Source organism: Halichoeres trimaculatus, unplaced genomic scaffold, assembly GCF_033239565.1.
Source record: "Halichoeres trimaculatus isolate MK-OKI-2021-1 unplaced genomic scaffold, fHalTri1.1 fHalTri1_scaffold_12, whole genome shotgun sequence".
NCBI lineage: Eukaryota > Metazoa > Chordata > Actinopteri > Labriformes > Labridae > Halichoeres > Halichoeres trimaculatus.
The window spans coordinates 4,388,337-4,404,579 of NW_027437190.1; the positions used below are offsets into that span (position 1 = coordinate 4,388,337).

Genomic DNA, 16,243 nt, shown 5'->3' on the forward strand with positions numbered 1-16,243 from the left:
GCAAATTGAACCTCTTCAACCCCCTGCCACTCGAAGGAATGCTACAGTCTGAAAACACTCTGACCTCTTCACATTACAGTCTACAGACCCCTTGTTACTGGACACACTACTGTGTGTTCAGCTTGGGTCCAAGGGATTTTAATGTCAATAAATGACCATGACAATAAATAAAGCCGATTCCAATCGTAGTTTAAAGTGAAAATAAAAAGCATTGTAATTCAAATACTCATCTGAGCATGTCACTGCACAAGAATATTTATTTCATCAACACCATCCACTGGTCAGCAACATGTCAGCTTCTTCCTCTGTGGTCTGTGGTAGATCATTAAACACTCACAGTTTGACCTGTCTGAAGGAGACTGACCTCTATTCAACTGGAGATGTGAAGCTCACTGAATTATGGGAAATGGAGGCTTTTACGGAAAGCAAAGAGGCAAACGTTAAATAAGATTTGCAGTGTACCACCTTTATCATGATGACTGATGAGACATTTTATATTGGTGTGAGGATAAATTAACTGTTCTAATTTCTGAAAACAACTAGGAAAAAAATAACTACAAACAAAAGCGTGCAAAGAAAACACCAAATAGAGTAGAAACAACAAAAATTAAGTCAGAACTTGTACTCAAAAAGAAACAAATAAACAAAAAAAAAAAAAACACTAGATTCCACAAAGAAAGAAAGACATACTAAAAAATTCAACAAACATAAAGATATGGAAACACTGAAATAGAAGTTTGTCCTTCAGAAATTAAATCAGAGCTTGTCAGAATAAAAACAGATTACATGTTTTCAGGGGAAGAAATTGACATTTTATTAGAAGAATATAGAACGAACAAACAGCTGGTATCAGCGAGTCAGTTGTCACAAACACAGAGAAAGGGAACGTTTGGATAAAGATCTTGAACAGAGTAAATGTGTGTGGTGTTTTCGAGCGTACGGTGGAGGAGCTCAAAAATAAAATCAGTGATATGAAAGCTGCTTTGAGGAACAAACACAGCAGCAATGCCCCAGTACCTCGATGAATAACTCTACGAGCAGCTGTTTGATGAACTCCAACGCTTCACCACACACATCTTGAGGGACCCAGACGCAGAAAAGCAAAGAGCAAATCAAACTTATAAAACTGACACAGTGAACATTGCTGGTTTGAGGCTTGGATTGCCTCCCTTATCTCATCTGGTCACTAAAGAATGTTTTTTCTCCTAAATCTAAATTTGCTGTATAGCTTCACATCGTCATACTTTTCCAAAATGGTTCAGTCCCTAAATATCAATTTTCTCTACATATTTCATCCTGGATGATAACGCATAGGTTCAACATGCGCCATCTTTAAAATTGTAATCCTGCTGTTAGCAGCTGTAATGGTAGGGTCTGCCTAGGGTTGCCAACGTTCTCACTCCTAAATGCAGGACAGGAGCTCAGTGCCATGGTGGTGTGAGCATGATGTGTGAATTCAGCGTATATTCAGATTCTGACTCAACTGGAAATGCAGAAAGTGTGTATACTGCGCTGTCTTTTCTTCTTTTGCCAAACCTACCTGACAACACATCACATTACCTTACCTTTGTTTTGCCTTTTTTTGCACGACTTGATGCATTTCTGCTGTATACAATGCAGCAGCTTTCACACTTCTGAAATCTATTTCAAATCATTCAGTTTAAAATCTTAAAGCAATTCACTATTTAAAAGCTTAATGAGAAGAGATGAAGTGTGAACTGAAAGTGGAAGAGATGATGTAAAATGTTTATTAGGGATATGTTACATCAGCTTGCATAGAATAAGCCTTCCACCATGATAATATTTGGAAGATTAGGAGAGTTTTTCATAAAATGTTGAATTAAAAATGTAAGCTGACACAAAAAAACAAGACAAAGTTACAAAACATAACTTATAATCATTTGTTAAATTAAAATCTGTGTCTTACACTTCAGCTTGTCTTTCTTTAAAGGCTAGCTCAGGCGTCTCTTTACAAAGCTCCTCTGAACCTGGGGTTCATCAAATGGTTGACTGTGATTGGCTTGATCACCATTCTATCGGTATAACTTGACCAATATGCTTTTAACACTGAATCCCTCTGTAAAAAGTGACTGGGGTGATTTTCTGTTTCTGTGGAAGTGGAACATTTGAGGCAGAAAAATAAGGGACACCCTCAGCAGTGGGGGGTGGGGGGTGGGCGGGGGTTGGAGGGTCTGGCTTGACTTCCAACATTAGACTGCGGCACCAGTTGTTGTAATATATTAGTTTAAGTTTCATGTGAAAAAATTTAAAATACTTTTTCAAAATGTATTCTGTCTTGTCTGTCCTTCTGCTTTTTTTTCTATAGTCATGAATGATACTGGTTATCAATATTGTATTAAACTTTTTTCATGGCTTACTAATGAAATGTCTGTATTCTTGATGTATTGGTAAAAAATAACCAGTTTGACAAAATATATTCAGTTAAACACAGGGGCAGCTTAAATATATTTCCTACTTTTTTTAAAAATCTCATCCTGTTGATTCTTTAAGTAAGATTCACTTTTCCAAATTAATCACATTTTATTAGTTATTAATAAGATTTCTGTATCTGGAGATGCTTCAGGTATGAAGAATTGTGAGTGACATTTGTTCGTCCTGAAGTTGCAGTATCATTGCTCTCTAGCCTCATGCTGTCGGACATCCCACACGCCACCATGTGCCACAGAAAACACTTGGCGACAGATTTTACAGTGTCCTTTGAAACGGTTTCACTCACACTGTCAAGCCATTCATTTGAACTTTCCCACTGACGTCTGTGTTTCTGCAACCTTTTCTTTTCAATGGGCCACAGGGCAGAGTACCAAATGCAGCAACAGCCATGTTTCCTTCTGATTTCCTGTGGCTTTCTCTCACCTAATTAATGATGAGCACTTATTCCACGATTAAAATCAACCAACCAACTGCCGTTTCTTGTGGGCAGACGCGAACGCATGTTGATTTCAGGCAGAGTTGTGCTGCATTCAAGGCCAACTGAAAATACAGGACAAATTGCGTCCCGTATTGATTTGAAACAGGACGCCTTTAAGGACCTATAAGTGTGAAATACGGGACGGGTGGCAACCATACCTGCAACCCTAACGGGTGAGACACAGTCTGCTACTGCCGTTTATCTTGGTCTGGGATCAGTTGAATGCAGTTTACAAGAGTTAATGGTCAATATACGGGACAACTGAGGTCCTGTATGTGACAAACCAATTTAGCCCCAAATACAGGACATCCTGGCTAATACGGGACAGTTGGCAACCCTAGCTCTACCTCCATCAAATTTAACCCACCTTAACATACAGGCCTTACTGTTAACAGAAGTGAAATCAATGTAGAGGTACCTTTAACATCCAGCAGGGGGCGATCCCTTTGATTATTAAGCCAATCTGGTTGTCTCTGAGAAAATAGTCCTACCTTTCAGTTAATTCATTTCTTCAGCAAACGTTTTCTTAACGGCTCTTATCTCTGGCTTCAAGTCTTGTCTACAGCATGTTGGTTAATTTAGTCAATTATGGTCCCTTTTAGAGCAACAGACACCAGGAAACAGAGGAGGAGTTAGACCAGGGACACCTGAGACTGACAGGTCCTCACCTGTCAGTCTGTGTCAGTGTGTTTTTACTGTCTCACCATGTCCACTTCCTTCCCCAAATCCATAATGACATCAGCCTGCATGCTGAATTTCAGGTTTCAAAAGGAAGTGGGCACTTCAGTGAAGATGCTGCAGTGTCTGTGTCTACTTCCCATAAAACTCCAAAAGAACAAACTGTTTGATTTAGTTCTCTTCAAACCAGGTCTATAATAGTTTCACTCACAGATGTCAAAGTCTGGTACTGAAGAGCTCCCCAGGTCATATGTGAATATATGTCCATGTTTTTCCATGACCATTTCAGAACGGGTTCAGAACGGTCTGTTTGTCCTCGTGAGAGCAATGGTATTCAGACATCTGCGGAAACAGACACACGGGTTCTCCAGGACAGGAGGTTGTGAAAAACTGCACGGTGGCATCACGTAGTGAACAGATCCAGGTGTGTTACAAACCAGCTCAGAGCAGCCGGGTTTCATCTTAAGGATCTTTGGTAGAGCTCCAGTCTTCTGTAATGAAGCAGTCACACACTGCCGCAGCGTACCTCTGGTGTCACCGTTGGGTGCTGTGGCAGCCCTGCAGAGTCCTTGGTTGATCTGGATTTGAGTGATTAGAGGACAGAGAGTCTGTTGGCTGCTCGGGCTCCTAGCTGCACTTGCATGACTTGACCTTCATGTTGGAGAGCTGCTCTATTTTGGGAGTCTTGCCAATATAGTAAAGGATGGTCAGGGGCTCCAGGTCCTGGGACACACAGCAGGGCAGTGCTGATGCTTCAGGGTTGATGGTGTTGTACAGACCCAACACCTGGAACACAAGAACCAGAGTCTTTAAGAACTACAGACAAACAATGAAGACCCCTCACCCACAGTCTGCGTGATTTTTGATCCCGTGCTCATACTCTACCTTTGAATGCTGGGTATCAGCGCTCCACAGGTATGGACAGGCCCCAGCACAGAAATTGGCCTCATAGCCCTTTGGCTCATGGATCCACCTCCAGCCCAGGTCCTTCTTGAAGTCGATGTAGAGAGACCGTAAGCAGCAGTTATCCTGCACGTTTCTGCAGACGTTAAGAAGAGCAGAACTCAGACAAAACCTTTTTCAGAATCTATCCCAACAGGTGACAGATTCAGATTCCAGGTAAATACCTGGAGCAGTAGGCTGCGTCCAAGGCTCTTCTGGATCTGTGGGTCTTGTGTTGGGACTGGGACTCCAGCCGGTATGAAGGCAGCAGCATAAGGAGCAGGTGAGGAGCCTGAGTGCTGTGTCGCCGCTTCTTAAACACCTTCAGATCACTGCCATGGATGAAGCTGTCATCAATACCTGAAAGACACCAGAGAGCTCACTGAGCTTTGGCTTCAGCTGAGCTCCACCAAGCTCCACCTTTAACCTGACAGGCTGTCACCCAATCTCTACATCCTGCTAGTCACAGGCCTCAATGGAGGGCCAGGACAGGTACTTCAGACTGCCCTGAATGACTCACTGAAGTTTGTTTGTCAAACAGACATTCAGAGCATCACTCCCTACCTCGTGTTTCTGAAAACTAAACTCAAACAGAGCGTGATGATTAACCTGCAAAGCGTGCCTCCAGCTCCTCACTCTTGTTGGGAATGATGTAGTTGTTGGATGGTACAAATGTGCAGCAGGGACAGTGCAGGCTGAGCTTGAACCCACTGTTTCTGTCTGTGGACAAACAAAGATGAAGATGATCAAGCAGGATAACAAATAGAAGTATTGAAGTGATGAAGACCATCCTCTCACCTCTGTGGTTCAGCCATTCACTCACTGCCTCTGTCACGTCAAACGACAGCCACTCTCCCTCTGTCTGAGTCCGCACCACTTTGCTGTCAATGTAGCGCTGCGTCGGAGATGTCAGGTCTTTGTGTCCTAAAATCTGAGGACAGATCAGGACAGGAGATGTAGAATGAGACCACAGAGATACACAGAGAGAAAATAAAGACTGATTCATTGACTGATTGACATCATCCCTGGTCCCAGTGCCCAGGAGTGACCACAGCACCAACCTCTCAACTGATGGAGGTTATGGACAGGCTGGTCTCTTTCTATCTTAATAACAACAGTTGGAAGGAATGTTTTCAAGTACATCTCTGTGTGTTTTTTTTACCAAAATTCCCAAATTGGTTGGTGACCATGTTGACCTATAACTGGGTTAATCCGTGCACTGTTATAAAACAAGAGTTTGGAGACTTTGACGTGAAAGCATTTATTGAACTTGATCTCCTCAATGAACAGCAAGCGCTGCCGTAAGCCCCTCCCCATCCAAAACAGACAGTCAGGTCCTCTTCATTCCCAGCAGTTTCCTCCTGCTGCACCCTGAGCAGATAACTCCAACTGAATCTCGCAAGTGCACTTCTCATTATGGTAACTTCTGCTGGTCTGCAGCTCAGATACCAGAGGGGGGGTGATAATTTGATATTTTAGAACAGTGGTTCTTAACCTGGGTTCAATGAGTTAGTCTCAGGGGTTTAGGGAGACTCTACTGCAAGACACACCTGACTCATTGTGTCAATTTGTGATGACACGCCCCACTTAGCCATATTTTAATCCAAACTAATATGTACAACGTGGTTTCAAATGTATCAGCGCCCTTTGGAGCAACTCCAGTCTTGCACCAGCACAACTCAAGGAAGTGGTGCTTGCCAAGGTGAAGCCACAAATATCTGAACTGGTCTCTCAAAGGCAACAGCAGAAGTCACACTGATTTGCAGGTATGTCATTTATTGTGAGTTCATGCACTGTGTTGGTTGTGTTCTTGGAACAAGGTGATGTTCACGCACAGTTCATTTTGTGTACCAGTAAAAAGCATTTACCTATGTCTTTAATTTGAGTAAATTCATATTAAATTTTTCACTAATGAAGGGTTTGGTGAATGCGCACATGAAACTGGTGGGTTCAGTACCTCCAACAAAGTTAAGAACCACTGTTTTAGAGAAACAAGAATCAACAGAAAAAAGTTCATTTGTAGTTCTAAACATATGAACAGTGTTTTTTTTTTTTTTTACCTGCTTTCTATCTCTTCAAAGTTATTCCTCTTTCCTTCTGTATCCATGACAATTACATGTAAATGAAAATGCAAATAAGGAGATGCCATCATTTAGCAACTTTAGTGACTTCTGGGACAGCCAATAGCAATTTTCCTTACACTATGACGATGTGTATGACTATGTGTATGACTATACATCACAGAACTGGTTTAAAAGAATCTGTCAATAATGAATTATTGGGATATATAGTACTCTGAGGTGTTAAAAAACAGCAACAGTGTACACCAAACTATACAGTATTAAATGTGTGTGTGTATATATATATTTCTTCTATATATTACTTAGTTGCTAGGCGCTGCCCAAGTAGCTGCCTGTTGCAGCAGCTCTCTCTTCTTTGTCCGTTTCTTGTATTTTTTCATCTCTTTTTCGTCATCTTTGTATTTGGAGTGGATCATTACTTTGTATGGTTCATTGTCGGTCATGGACACCAAACTTTTTGTGGTTTCAGTGATATTTTTACTACTTTTCTCCTGTGTTTGACTGGAGATTCTACATGTAACCATGGCTGCATTGTTTACATGCAAAATTAGCTGTTAGCAGACTGTAGCATGTCAATGCTAACTAGTGTAGGGCTTGATGATTTCCCTCGAGCTGAGGAGGAGGAGGTGAGGACGACGTGCTGGTTCTCGGGTGTGAGCTGGGAGGTGATGACGTGGACCTGTCCTTCCATCCATCGTTGTTGGGAACGTGGGATCTATCTCCGGTGGGATGGACGAGCTAGCCGTGCTAGCCCAGCGGCAGAGGGGCTGCCGGAGGGCAGAGAGGCATCGTGCTGGTCACGGACGTGGCTGACGGAGCTGACATCGGACGCTGGCCCCACTTTGGAAGAACTTCACCTGCTGTGAGCAGACAGGATCCAGGAGACAGAGACTGAACAGACTGCTGGGGAGGCTCAGTCCTGGACCCTGTGGAGGTGGAGACTGGCTGGGCTGGAGAGTGGTGGACGAGTGGTGGACAGGCTGTCGTCATCTAATTTCTTATGGACTTTTTTTTTGCACTTTCTATACACTTTTTTACTTTTGTTTTCTTAAATGCTGCGGTGACTCCTGAATTTCCCCTCGGGGATAAATAAAGTATTTTCTATTTCCATATATATATATATATATATATATATATATATATATATATATATATATATATATATATATATATATATATATATATATATATATATATATGTGTGTGTGAGTGTGAGCCTGAGTTGCTCTCTGTGATCCATTAGTCAGGTCTGGGAGAAGCAGTGAAAGTGTAACCAGATGCTAGACAGACTGCTGTTATTCTGCTGTCCTTCAGATCCATGTGTTTGTCTTGGCTCCTATCACACTAATGTGTAAAACACTTTTCCTGCAGCTCTCTGTGCTGTGTGGGAAACCAGACAGAGCAGACCCTGAAGCTACGACACAAACACAGAAAGAAAGAATCCCAGTCGGAGACAGAGGTTTAATGATGAGGAGGGAGAAAAGATGAGACCTTCTACACTTGTTTTCTGTCCTTTATGAAGGAAACTTCCTGAAGTACACTAACCTGGGGTCAATGACGAGACTAAACCAGTAGACCAAGACCCATATCTCTTCCTCCTTCTCTTCCTCCTCATGAGGACGTAAAGGCCAGAGGAGATAAAGTTTGGGAGGAGGTGGGAGCTGCTACCTCTGGGTTCAGTCTTGGTTTGGCCAGAGTACCTCAATGGTTGTTTTTACATTTGATTCTCTGAGCTCTGTTGGGGGTAGCACCTTCATGGTTTTGAATAACACCGCAGACGGAGCAAACTGTCTGGGCAGTGTCACAACCACACAGAGCACTCATTCAAGGCTGGGCCAAGCCAACACTGCTAAAGAAGAGGATGATGAAGAAGAAAAAAACAGCTCATCTATTGGTTTGAGCAGAAACAGAAATCTGTTCCGCTTTACAGGCTGGTTTCCCATGCACACGATGGAGCAAGACCAAATTTGTGTATATTATAATTTGCCTTAGTTTCTTATATACAGTGGGGCAAAAAAGTACTTGGACAGCCACTGATTTTGCAAGATCTGTGTGTTTGGGATCATTGTCATGCCAGAAGACCCAGCCACGTCCCATCTTCAGTGCTCCTAGACGGACGGAGGTTTCAACTTAAAATCTCACCGTACATGGCCCTGTTCATTCTTCCCTTAACACGGATCAGTCATCCTGTTCCCTTTGCAGAAAAAAGCAAAAAGCATGAGGTTTCCACCCCCATGTTTCACAGCAGGTCTGGTGTTCTTGGGATGAACTCAGCATTCTTCCTTCTCAAAACATCACGAGTTGAGTTTTTACCAAAAACTTCTTTTTTGGTTTCATCTGACCCCATGATGTTCTCCCAATCCTCTTCTGGATCATCCATGTGCTCTGGCAAACTTCAGACGGGCCTGGACATGTCCTGACTTAGGCAGGGGGACCCACCTGGCACTGCAGGATCTGAGTCCCTCTTGGCGTAGTGTGGTACTGATGGTAGCCTGTGTTACTTTGGTCCCAGCTCTCTGCAGGTCATTCATCAGCTCCATGTAGTTCTGGGTTTTTGCTCACCGTTCTAATGATCATTTTGACCCCAGGGGATGAGATCTTGCGTGGGGCCCCAGATGGAGGGAGATCATCAATGGTCTTCTATGTCTTCCATTTTCTTCCAGTTGCTCCCACAGTTGATTTTTTTTCTCAGCAACCTACTCGCCTGTTGTAGATTCACAGCCTGGTGCAGTTTAAAGTTTTCTTCCTGGAGTCCTTGGACAGCTCTTTGGGCTTGGTCATGGTTGAGTTTAGAGTCTGACTGTTTGAGGCTGTGGACAGGTGTCTTTTATGCAGATAAACAATTCAAACAGGTGACATTCACACAGGTAACGAGTGGAGGACAGAAGAGCTTCTTAAAGAAGAAGTTACAGGTCTGTGAGAGCCAGAAATCTTGCTTGTTTGTTGGTGACCAAATACTTATTTTCCACCATCATTTACAAATACATTCTTTATAAGTCCTACAATGTCATTTCCTGTTTTTTTTTCTCATGTTGTCTCTCATAGTTGAAGTGTTCCTCTGATGAAAATTACAGACCTCTCTCATCTTTCTCAGTAGGAGAACTTGCAAAATCAGTGGCTGACTAAATACTTCAGTAGCACTTGCAGTGTAGTTTCCCATCTCTTAGTTTCCTCAACTTTAGGGTAACTTTCTGAAATGTCCACGTTATTTCACGAACCTGTGTAGGAGTTACACTTGTGTCTTAAAGAGGACATGCTGTTGTCTTACAGTGTAGTTATCCTTTTCTTAATGTGTAGTAATGTGTCACCTCCACTTAAGAATCAGCATGGATACAGTACAGTTAAATCCCTGTGCCACCATCCTCCTGCTAAATAGTTTAGTTTCTTGTTGCTTTGGTAAGTGGCCTCAAGCATCCATGAAACATCAATCATCTGACAATATTTACTTTTTAGGTCTATGATGCACTGTCCATGTGTGCAACTTCCTGCCTTTGGTTTTTAGCTAGTCTGCTCGTCTTTCACGCCTCAAACAAACTAAACAAACTAAACAAAGGATTGTTTAGAAGCAAACCAAGACCACTGGGTTTACATGTTTGATCTGCGTGCCTTGATCTGTTTGAGTGAGCCTCAACACCAGGAAAAACGTTCTAGACCAACAGAAGAATCAGAGCACAGTTTGTTTAAAGTGGACCAAACAGCTCTGGTGTGAATGCAGCTTAAGTGAAGGCACTGTGACCAGAGCTCTGATAGACCACGGCTCTCTGAGAAGCTCTGGACACGACAACAGTCATAAGAAGAAACGAAAAAGTGTCTGCATTTCGACCTCTCGTTTACTCAGAAAATGCATTTTAGCAGACCTAAAATGCAAACTTTAGAATGCAGCCTACAGAGTGGATTTTTTCTGAAACACTGCATCGTTGCCGTGTCAACAGTAAGCCTGCGTTTTCAGTGGAAACACTGACATCACGCTTCACTTTGTGCATACAGCAGTAGTGCTGTTACAATCCCGGCAGCCTACCATAACTGTTGAGCTTGTGCTGCTCAATCCACTGTATCTGCTGAATCTGCTGAATCTGTGACTGTCTTTCAACAAAATGAGCATCTGTTGCTCCACTTCTGCTCTTAGCACTCCAATACACCAGATGATCAGCCCAACGCTACTACAGTGGAGATCTACCAAAAGAGGCTTCTGGTCAAGACAGTTATAGCACCACCTACAGGCCTGGCATGCTTACTAGCTGTGGTAGTTAAAAAGCAGATACATTGAGGAATCAGGATATTTTCTTTAACAACATTGTGATTTGTTTCGTTCAAAAATCTTTTTTTTTTTTTTCAAATTTAAATCCTTAATTTTGGTCTTTGTTTTTAAGCTGGGTTGGAAAAAAGTTCAGATGTCAGATCCCCTAATAAATCCCCAAAACTGACTTACATGTGACGTGCAAAAACCTGAAACATCAAAAAATCACGAATTAAACTGAACTGGCTCCCCAAAAATTGTAAAAGAATCAAATCTGAAGAAAAGTGTATTGTCCCAGCTCTAATGCTTCCTCCAGCATTTTTAGTCCCTTAGCATTTCTGTGAAACAGATTTTTTTTCTTTACCTTTTTTTTTTTTTTTTTGCGTTTTTGGGTGAAAGGTTGTGTAAATGGGGCCTAAAAGTTCAAAAAGTTTCACACTGTCTTAGTCTGTGTGACCTCTATGATGGTGAACTGCTGAGGCCTCTGGGAGTGTCTCTGGAGTAAGATGGTCCCACAGGAAGGAGCAAATCCCAGGCTGAACAGGAACCCAGCTCAATGTTAGCATCTCACCCAGAAATTTAAAACAAGTCTTCAAAGTCAGAATAGAGTGCTACACAGTGTCAGTTGGTGGGTCTTCATGTGGGGCAGGGTGATCCACTTAAAGTGACCGAGACCTATGATTCTGCGGGGTCTCATTCCCAGAAGGCGGCTCATGGAGGGCTCTGTGCAGGAAACACCAGGGAGTGTGTTTTCTGTGTACTGACTTACTGCCAGTGAGAAAATCCATCAGAAAGCAGGAGATGGTGTGACATCAGAGGAAATGAAGAGTTGGGGCGATATAACGATAAAGATATATTAGTGAAATAAGTAAATAATAAATATAATAAATATATAAATAAATAAATATGAGACATGTTGCATCTTGATAGAATTCATTTGTTGATGTTTTGACAGACATATGATTAGCCAAGGAGGAGATGCAAATATAATCATTTAGCGCTCACAGAGTGATTTATCAAACCTGAAACTGTTAGCAGCCACTGTTTTTGTGTCTATATTTAGCACATTTGAAAGGCAGGTGCAAACTGGCACAGTGTTACACTGAAATGGCTGAGGTCATTGTGGCGTGGAGGTGCAATGACAGATGAGGGAGAGAGAATCTTCTGTGTGCTAATCAATATTTGGACTGTCAGGAATAAAAATAGTGGAGACATATTGTCCATCCAACGCCATTTCTGAGTTTAGAGTTTTAACTGTTTTCTCCAGTTGCACTGGTCTCAAAACTACTTAATGAACGTTCATCTCCTGCAATCTCTGGAGAGCACAGGAGATGAACCTCCCTCTTCATCAACTGGCAGCTCAGTTGAAGGACTACTGCCACTGAATGACCTCTGGGCTGTTACCAGGGCCTTTACGATCAACGTCAGCCCAGACACAGCACCAACCAGCTGCTTTGTGTGCACAGTGACCAGTGATGGCCTGAGTGTCACAGCGGAGGGCACGCCACATAGGAAACAGCTCTCACCTCCTTTGCAGCTGCCTGTAAACCATTCGTCTGATTTCTCAACCTCCATGGCTTCAAACTTCATTTTTCCTTCCCCTTCTCTCCAAACCCCCCATGGTGACAGCAGGTAGCACACACTAAATCCTCATTTAAAGAGGGCGCTTTCTCCTGTTATCAACTGAGCATGCTGTCTGAGTAGATCAGCTGTAACACGCCCACTAACAAAGTAAAGTAGATGTTCCTGTTTCCTGTTCCTGTTTTATTTCTCTAAAGTAGATCATAATGTTCTTCAGTACATCTGTCATATCCCCCAGCCCTACCTCTAAGATATCTTATAAACTAGAGAAGCTTAATGCTACCAGCTCTATGAACCTGTCTGTTCTGTTTTCAGGATCAGTGCTCAGTGTTTCGAGGGTTGATTATTTCAGGTTCAGCTTGGGTTGACTCTGCTCCAGTGAGTAAGTTTTAGATGTGAACAGGGATATAAACATAGATTAAGTGTACTCAGTGTTTACAGCTTCTGTGTGTTGCATAGGTGAGATGTGTACCTGGTACAGCTCGATCCTCTGCTCAGACACTCGAGCTCCTGGGTTCTGAAGACGGAAAATCCTTAACTCCGCCTTCACCAGGTTGGAGGCGTTCTTCTCCATGGAGGACACGTCGAACGTTAACCTGCGATAATACGGGTTAAAGTGGGTCGGAGGGATCATGTCTGTGGGGACAAGAGAAGAGTTGGAGTGTTAGATGAGTAATGTACAGTTTGAGAACAGAGAACAGGTACAGTGCATCTGAAAGGTCACACAGCCAAATTTTATTTGGCATTGAAAAAGACCTTACGCCATACACATACAATGAGTTAACAGGAATCAGTGAGAGTGGACACAAACGTTTATTAACACTACTGAAATGTATACTCCACTCCATCACAGTAATGAATCTTAAAGCAGCACTCATCCTGTTGGGTCAGCTTTTGTGTTTCAGGGAAAAAGAAACGAGAAAGACTAGAGATGATAAATAATGGATCAGATGTTAACTCTTCCAAGAGTAGCACTCAGTACAATGTGAACTTAGTCAAAAAGGATGGATGTAGCTGAACTCCAAAATGAACTTTGAACTCTTGAACTTGGGGTATGTTTGAGAGAGAGATGAGGCATGTATGAGGGAGAGAGAAAGAAAAAACATAGAGATAATTTCACCTGAATACAAACTGGCGATGGTGTCAGAAAAGAAAATAACTACAAGGCCACAGAGCAGCATGTAACTGAATGAATCAGTTTGACAGTTTAACTAACCTCTATCCAGATACAAGTTAGAGTACAGCTGAAAATGAGCTTTGATCAAATATCATCTTAAAAGTAGAGTGTGCAGTCCACTCTTCCACATGTTCTCCTTTCACTTCTCTTTCTAGTAACCTGTTTGGATCCAGCTCTGTGAACAGCCAGCTGCTGCAGCAGTAACCTTCAGTGTCTAACCCACCTTGTGGAGGGGGTCAGTGACTGTCTTCTGGACGACTGTCACACTGAACCTTTAAGGAAACCTTTGCAGGTGTTTATGAGGAACTGAAATTTGGGTTTTCATTAACTGTGAGCTATTATCAGCACAATTAAAAGAAATAATTGCTGGAAATATTTCACTCTATTTGTTTTGAAAATATATCCTACATGAGTATCAAAAATGGACTGTTCCATCAAATTTTAATCAATTGAGAAGCAACTGGAAAAAGACCCTTCTCTGGGCTCACCAGGGGAGGGAGTTATCAATGTATTCAGTATCTGAGAACCAACACGCAGAAACCTCAGAGACAGCACCAACAATTAACTACAACAACTACAACAACAACAACAATAACAACACAACAGCTAGCAACTAATAATACAACCACAAGTACAGTAAAAACCCACAGTGAGAGCAACAACTACAAACACAACAGCAGCAGCAACAGCGGCAACTACAGCAAAATCTTCAGAAGCGCATGAAAGAAAACAACAGCATCAAGAAACACGGAGGAAATCTGTAGCAAAATTGCTCGGGTTGGTCAGAAGAAAATTCAAACCTGCGGCTGCAGCAGCTAAGGACTAACTGGACTGAGGAATATGTACTTGTTAAGTAGTTTTTTTCTCTATCTTGACCTACTGAACATAGAAGAGATCAAGGTATTACAAACTGTATTGCTGTATACACTTTAAGATAACACAGAAAAAACAAACAAACATTTGACCGCAAAAATAGTACTTTTGGCACAATATTAGTATTTCACAGGAAACTGTGGTACTTTCAAAACCACCTCCTGACGGCAGTTAATGGTTTGGCACATTCGCACAAGATAAGTGAAGCCTTGAAAACAGCAACTCACTCTACACATTCAGCCGTACATTCTGATAAAAGAAGACGTCCACATCCAGCTTCAGTCAAACAATCTGCATTAAAAAAAAAAAAAAATCTGGATGTGCAGAATACATTTAATTTTCCCAAAACTTAAAAGCTACAACACAAAAAAATCTGTTCTTATTGAGGTGCATCCCCAATAGATTTTTGTCAATCATATGATCATTAGCTCTGAGACAGCGATCAGCACCAACCTGCTGTGCAGAGAGACTCCAGATCAGATTTTATACTCTGTGTTGTCAGACCTCTCTCTTTATTTGTTATTTTCATGGTTGAGTCAGCCTAAGATCCTGTGAGTGACATTAAACCAGTTACATGTTTTTTCTTTCATCGATAAATTTAGGTTCATAAATGAGACTATTTATAGCCTATTTATCAATGACATAGGGGTATGTAGTGAATACCCTTCCATCTAATTTTTACCCAAAGTGCTGTTAATACCTTCGTTTATAAATACTGCCAATACAGCCTTGATTATTTATTGAGCAGAAAATGATAAGAAAAAAAACCACTAAGGCCGCCTTAAAAACATTTTACCACCCAAAACTACAGAGATGCTGATTTGGGCTGGATTAGTATTATTGTGGGACCAGTGTGTGTCTGAAATATGGTCCGTGATTTACCCTGGAGTTTTTACTGTACAAATTACACAGATTAAAAACACAGACATCCTTTGTAATTATAACAAATTATTACAGGTCCCCAGGTGAAACTAATCAAGCTTAAGACTGACACGTGAGCCCACATTTGAGGAGACATTACTTACTTGAGCAACACAATGATAAACCTCACTCTGCTGTGATTACAACAGCATGGCTCTGTAGCAGAAGAGTCCAGGTGATAAACTGAGCTGTCTGCAGTCCTGACTTTTAACCCACTGAAGCATTTGTAGTGCCATGAATAAACACTGAAGTGAAGAGTAACTGAAATCTTCAATCAGGTAAGAATGGGACAACACAGAGATGGTCCTGGCTAGTGTCACTTGGGGGTACCATCCCTCTGGGCCCCTTGAATACCAGCCAGGACCAGAAAAACGGAGTTGACGAGTGCATAGCACCAAGGGCAGGTGTGTTCATCTTCACAGAGATGCCCTGGGAGGGGTTTGAAAAGGCAGAGATTTTTCTGTTTTTCTTGTGGTGTCTGTGGCTCTGCCCCTGTATAAACAGGGATCCATCACCCAGATGTCAGTGTACCCCCCCTTGCTTTTTCTCCAAGACTCAGGGGCCGTTTATCAACAGCAGTTTTAGGATGAAATGCAAAGGTATCGTTGCGTTTTGGCCAGTTATTTAGCCGACCCATAATCTTAATTTTTTGTGAAATCCCGCAGCCACCATTGCCATGTAAACAGCAAGCTAAAGCTTTCAGTGCACATACATCACACTTTCATTGTGGCAACTTAAATTGCCATGCCTGAGTCGGATCACAACAACATTAACAACAGTGGACTACCATGTATCTTGTTATTTCCCTGTTTTGTAAAGCCCGG

At 42.0% G+C, this 16,243-nt stretch overlaps 1 protein-coding gene across 1 annotated transcript in view; it reads right to left on the bottom strand.

Annotated features, from left to right (window-relative positions):
• Positions 1 to 799: 799 nt before the first annotated feature.
• The window catches only part of tgfb2 (transforming growth factor, beta 2), a 37,753-nt gene continuing 22,309 nt past the window's right edge, over positions 800 to 16,243 (bottom strand). The window contains exons 2-7 of the mRNA XM_074683562.1: positions 12,921 to 13,084; positions 5,348 to 5,480; positions 5,159 to 5,269; positions 4,735 to 4,909; positions 4,493 to 4,646; positions 800 to 4,393 (exon numbers count right to left, since the gene is read on the bottom strand). Coding sequence (XP_074539663.1) covers positions 4,235 to 4,393; positions 4,493 to 4,646; positions 4,735 to 4,909; positions 5,159 to 5,269; positions 5,348 to 5,480; positions 12,921 to 13,084 — 896 coding nt within the window. The 3' untranslated portion in view covers positions 800 to 4,234. The remainder of the gene's footprint in view (positions 4,394 to 4,492; positions 4,647 to 4,734; positions 4,910 to 5,158; positions 5,270 to 5,347; positions 5,481 to 12,920; positions 13,085 to 16,243) is intronic.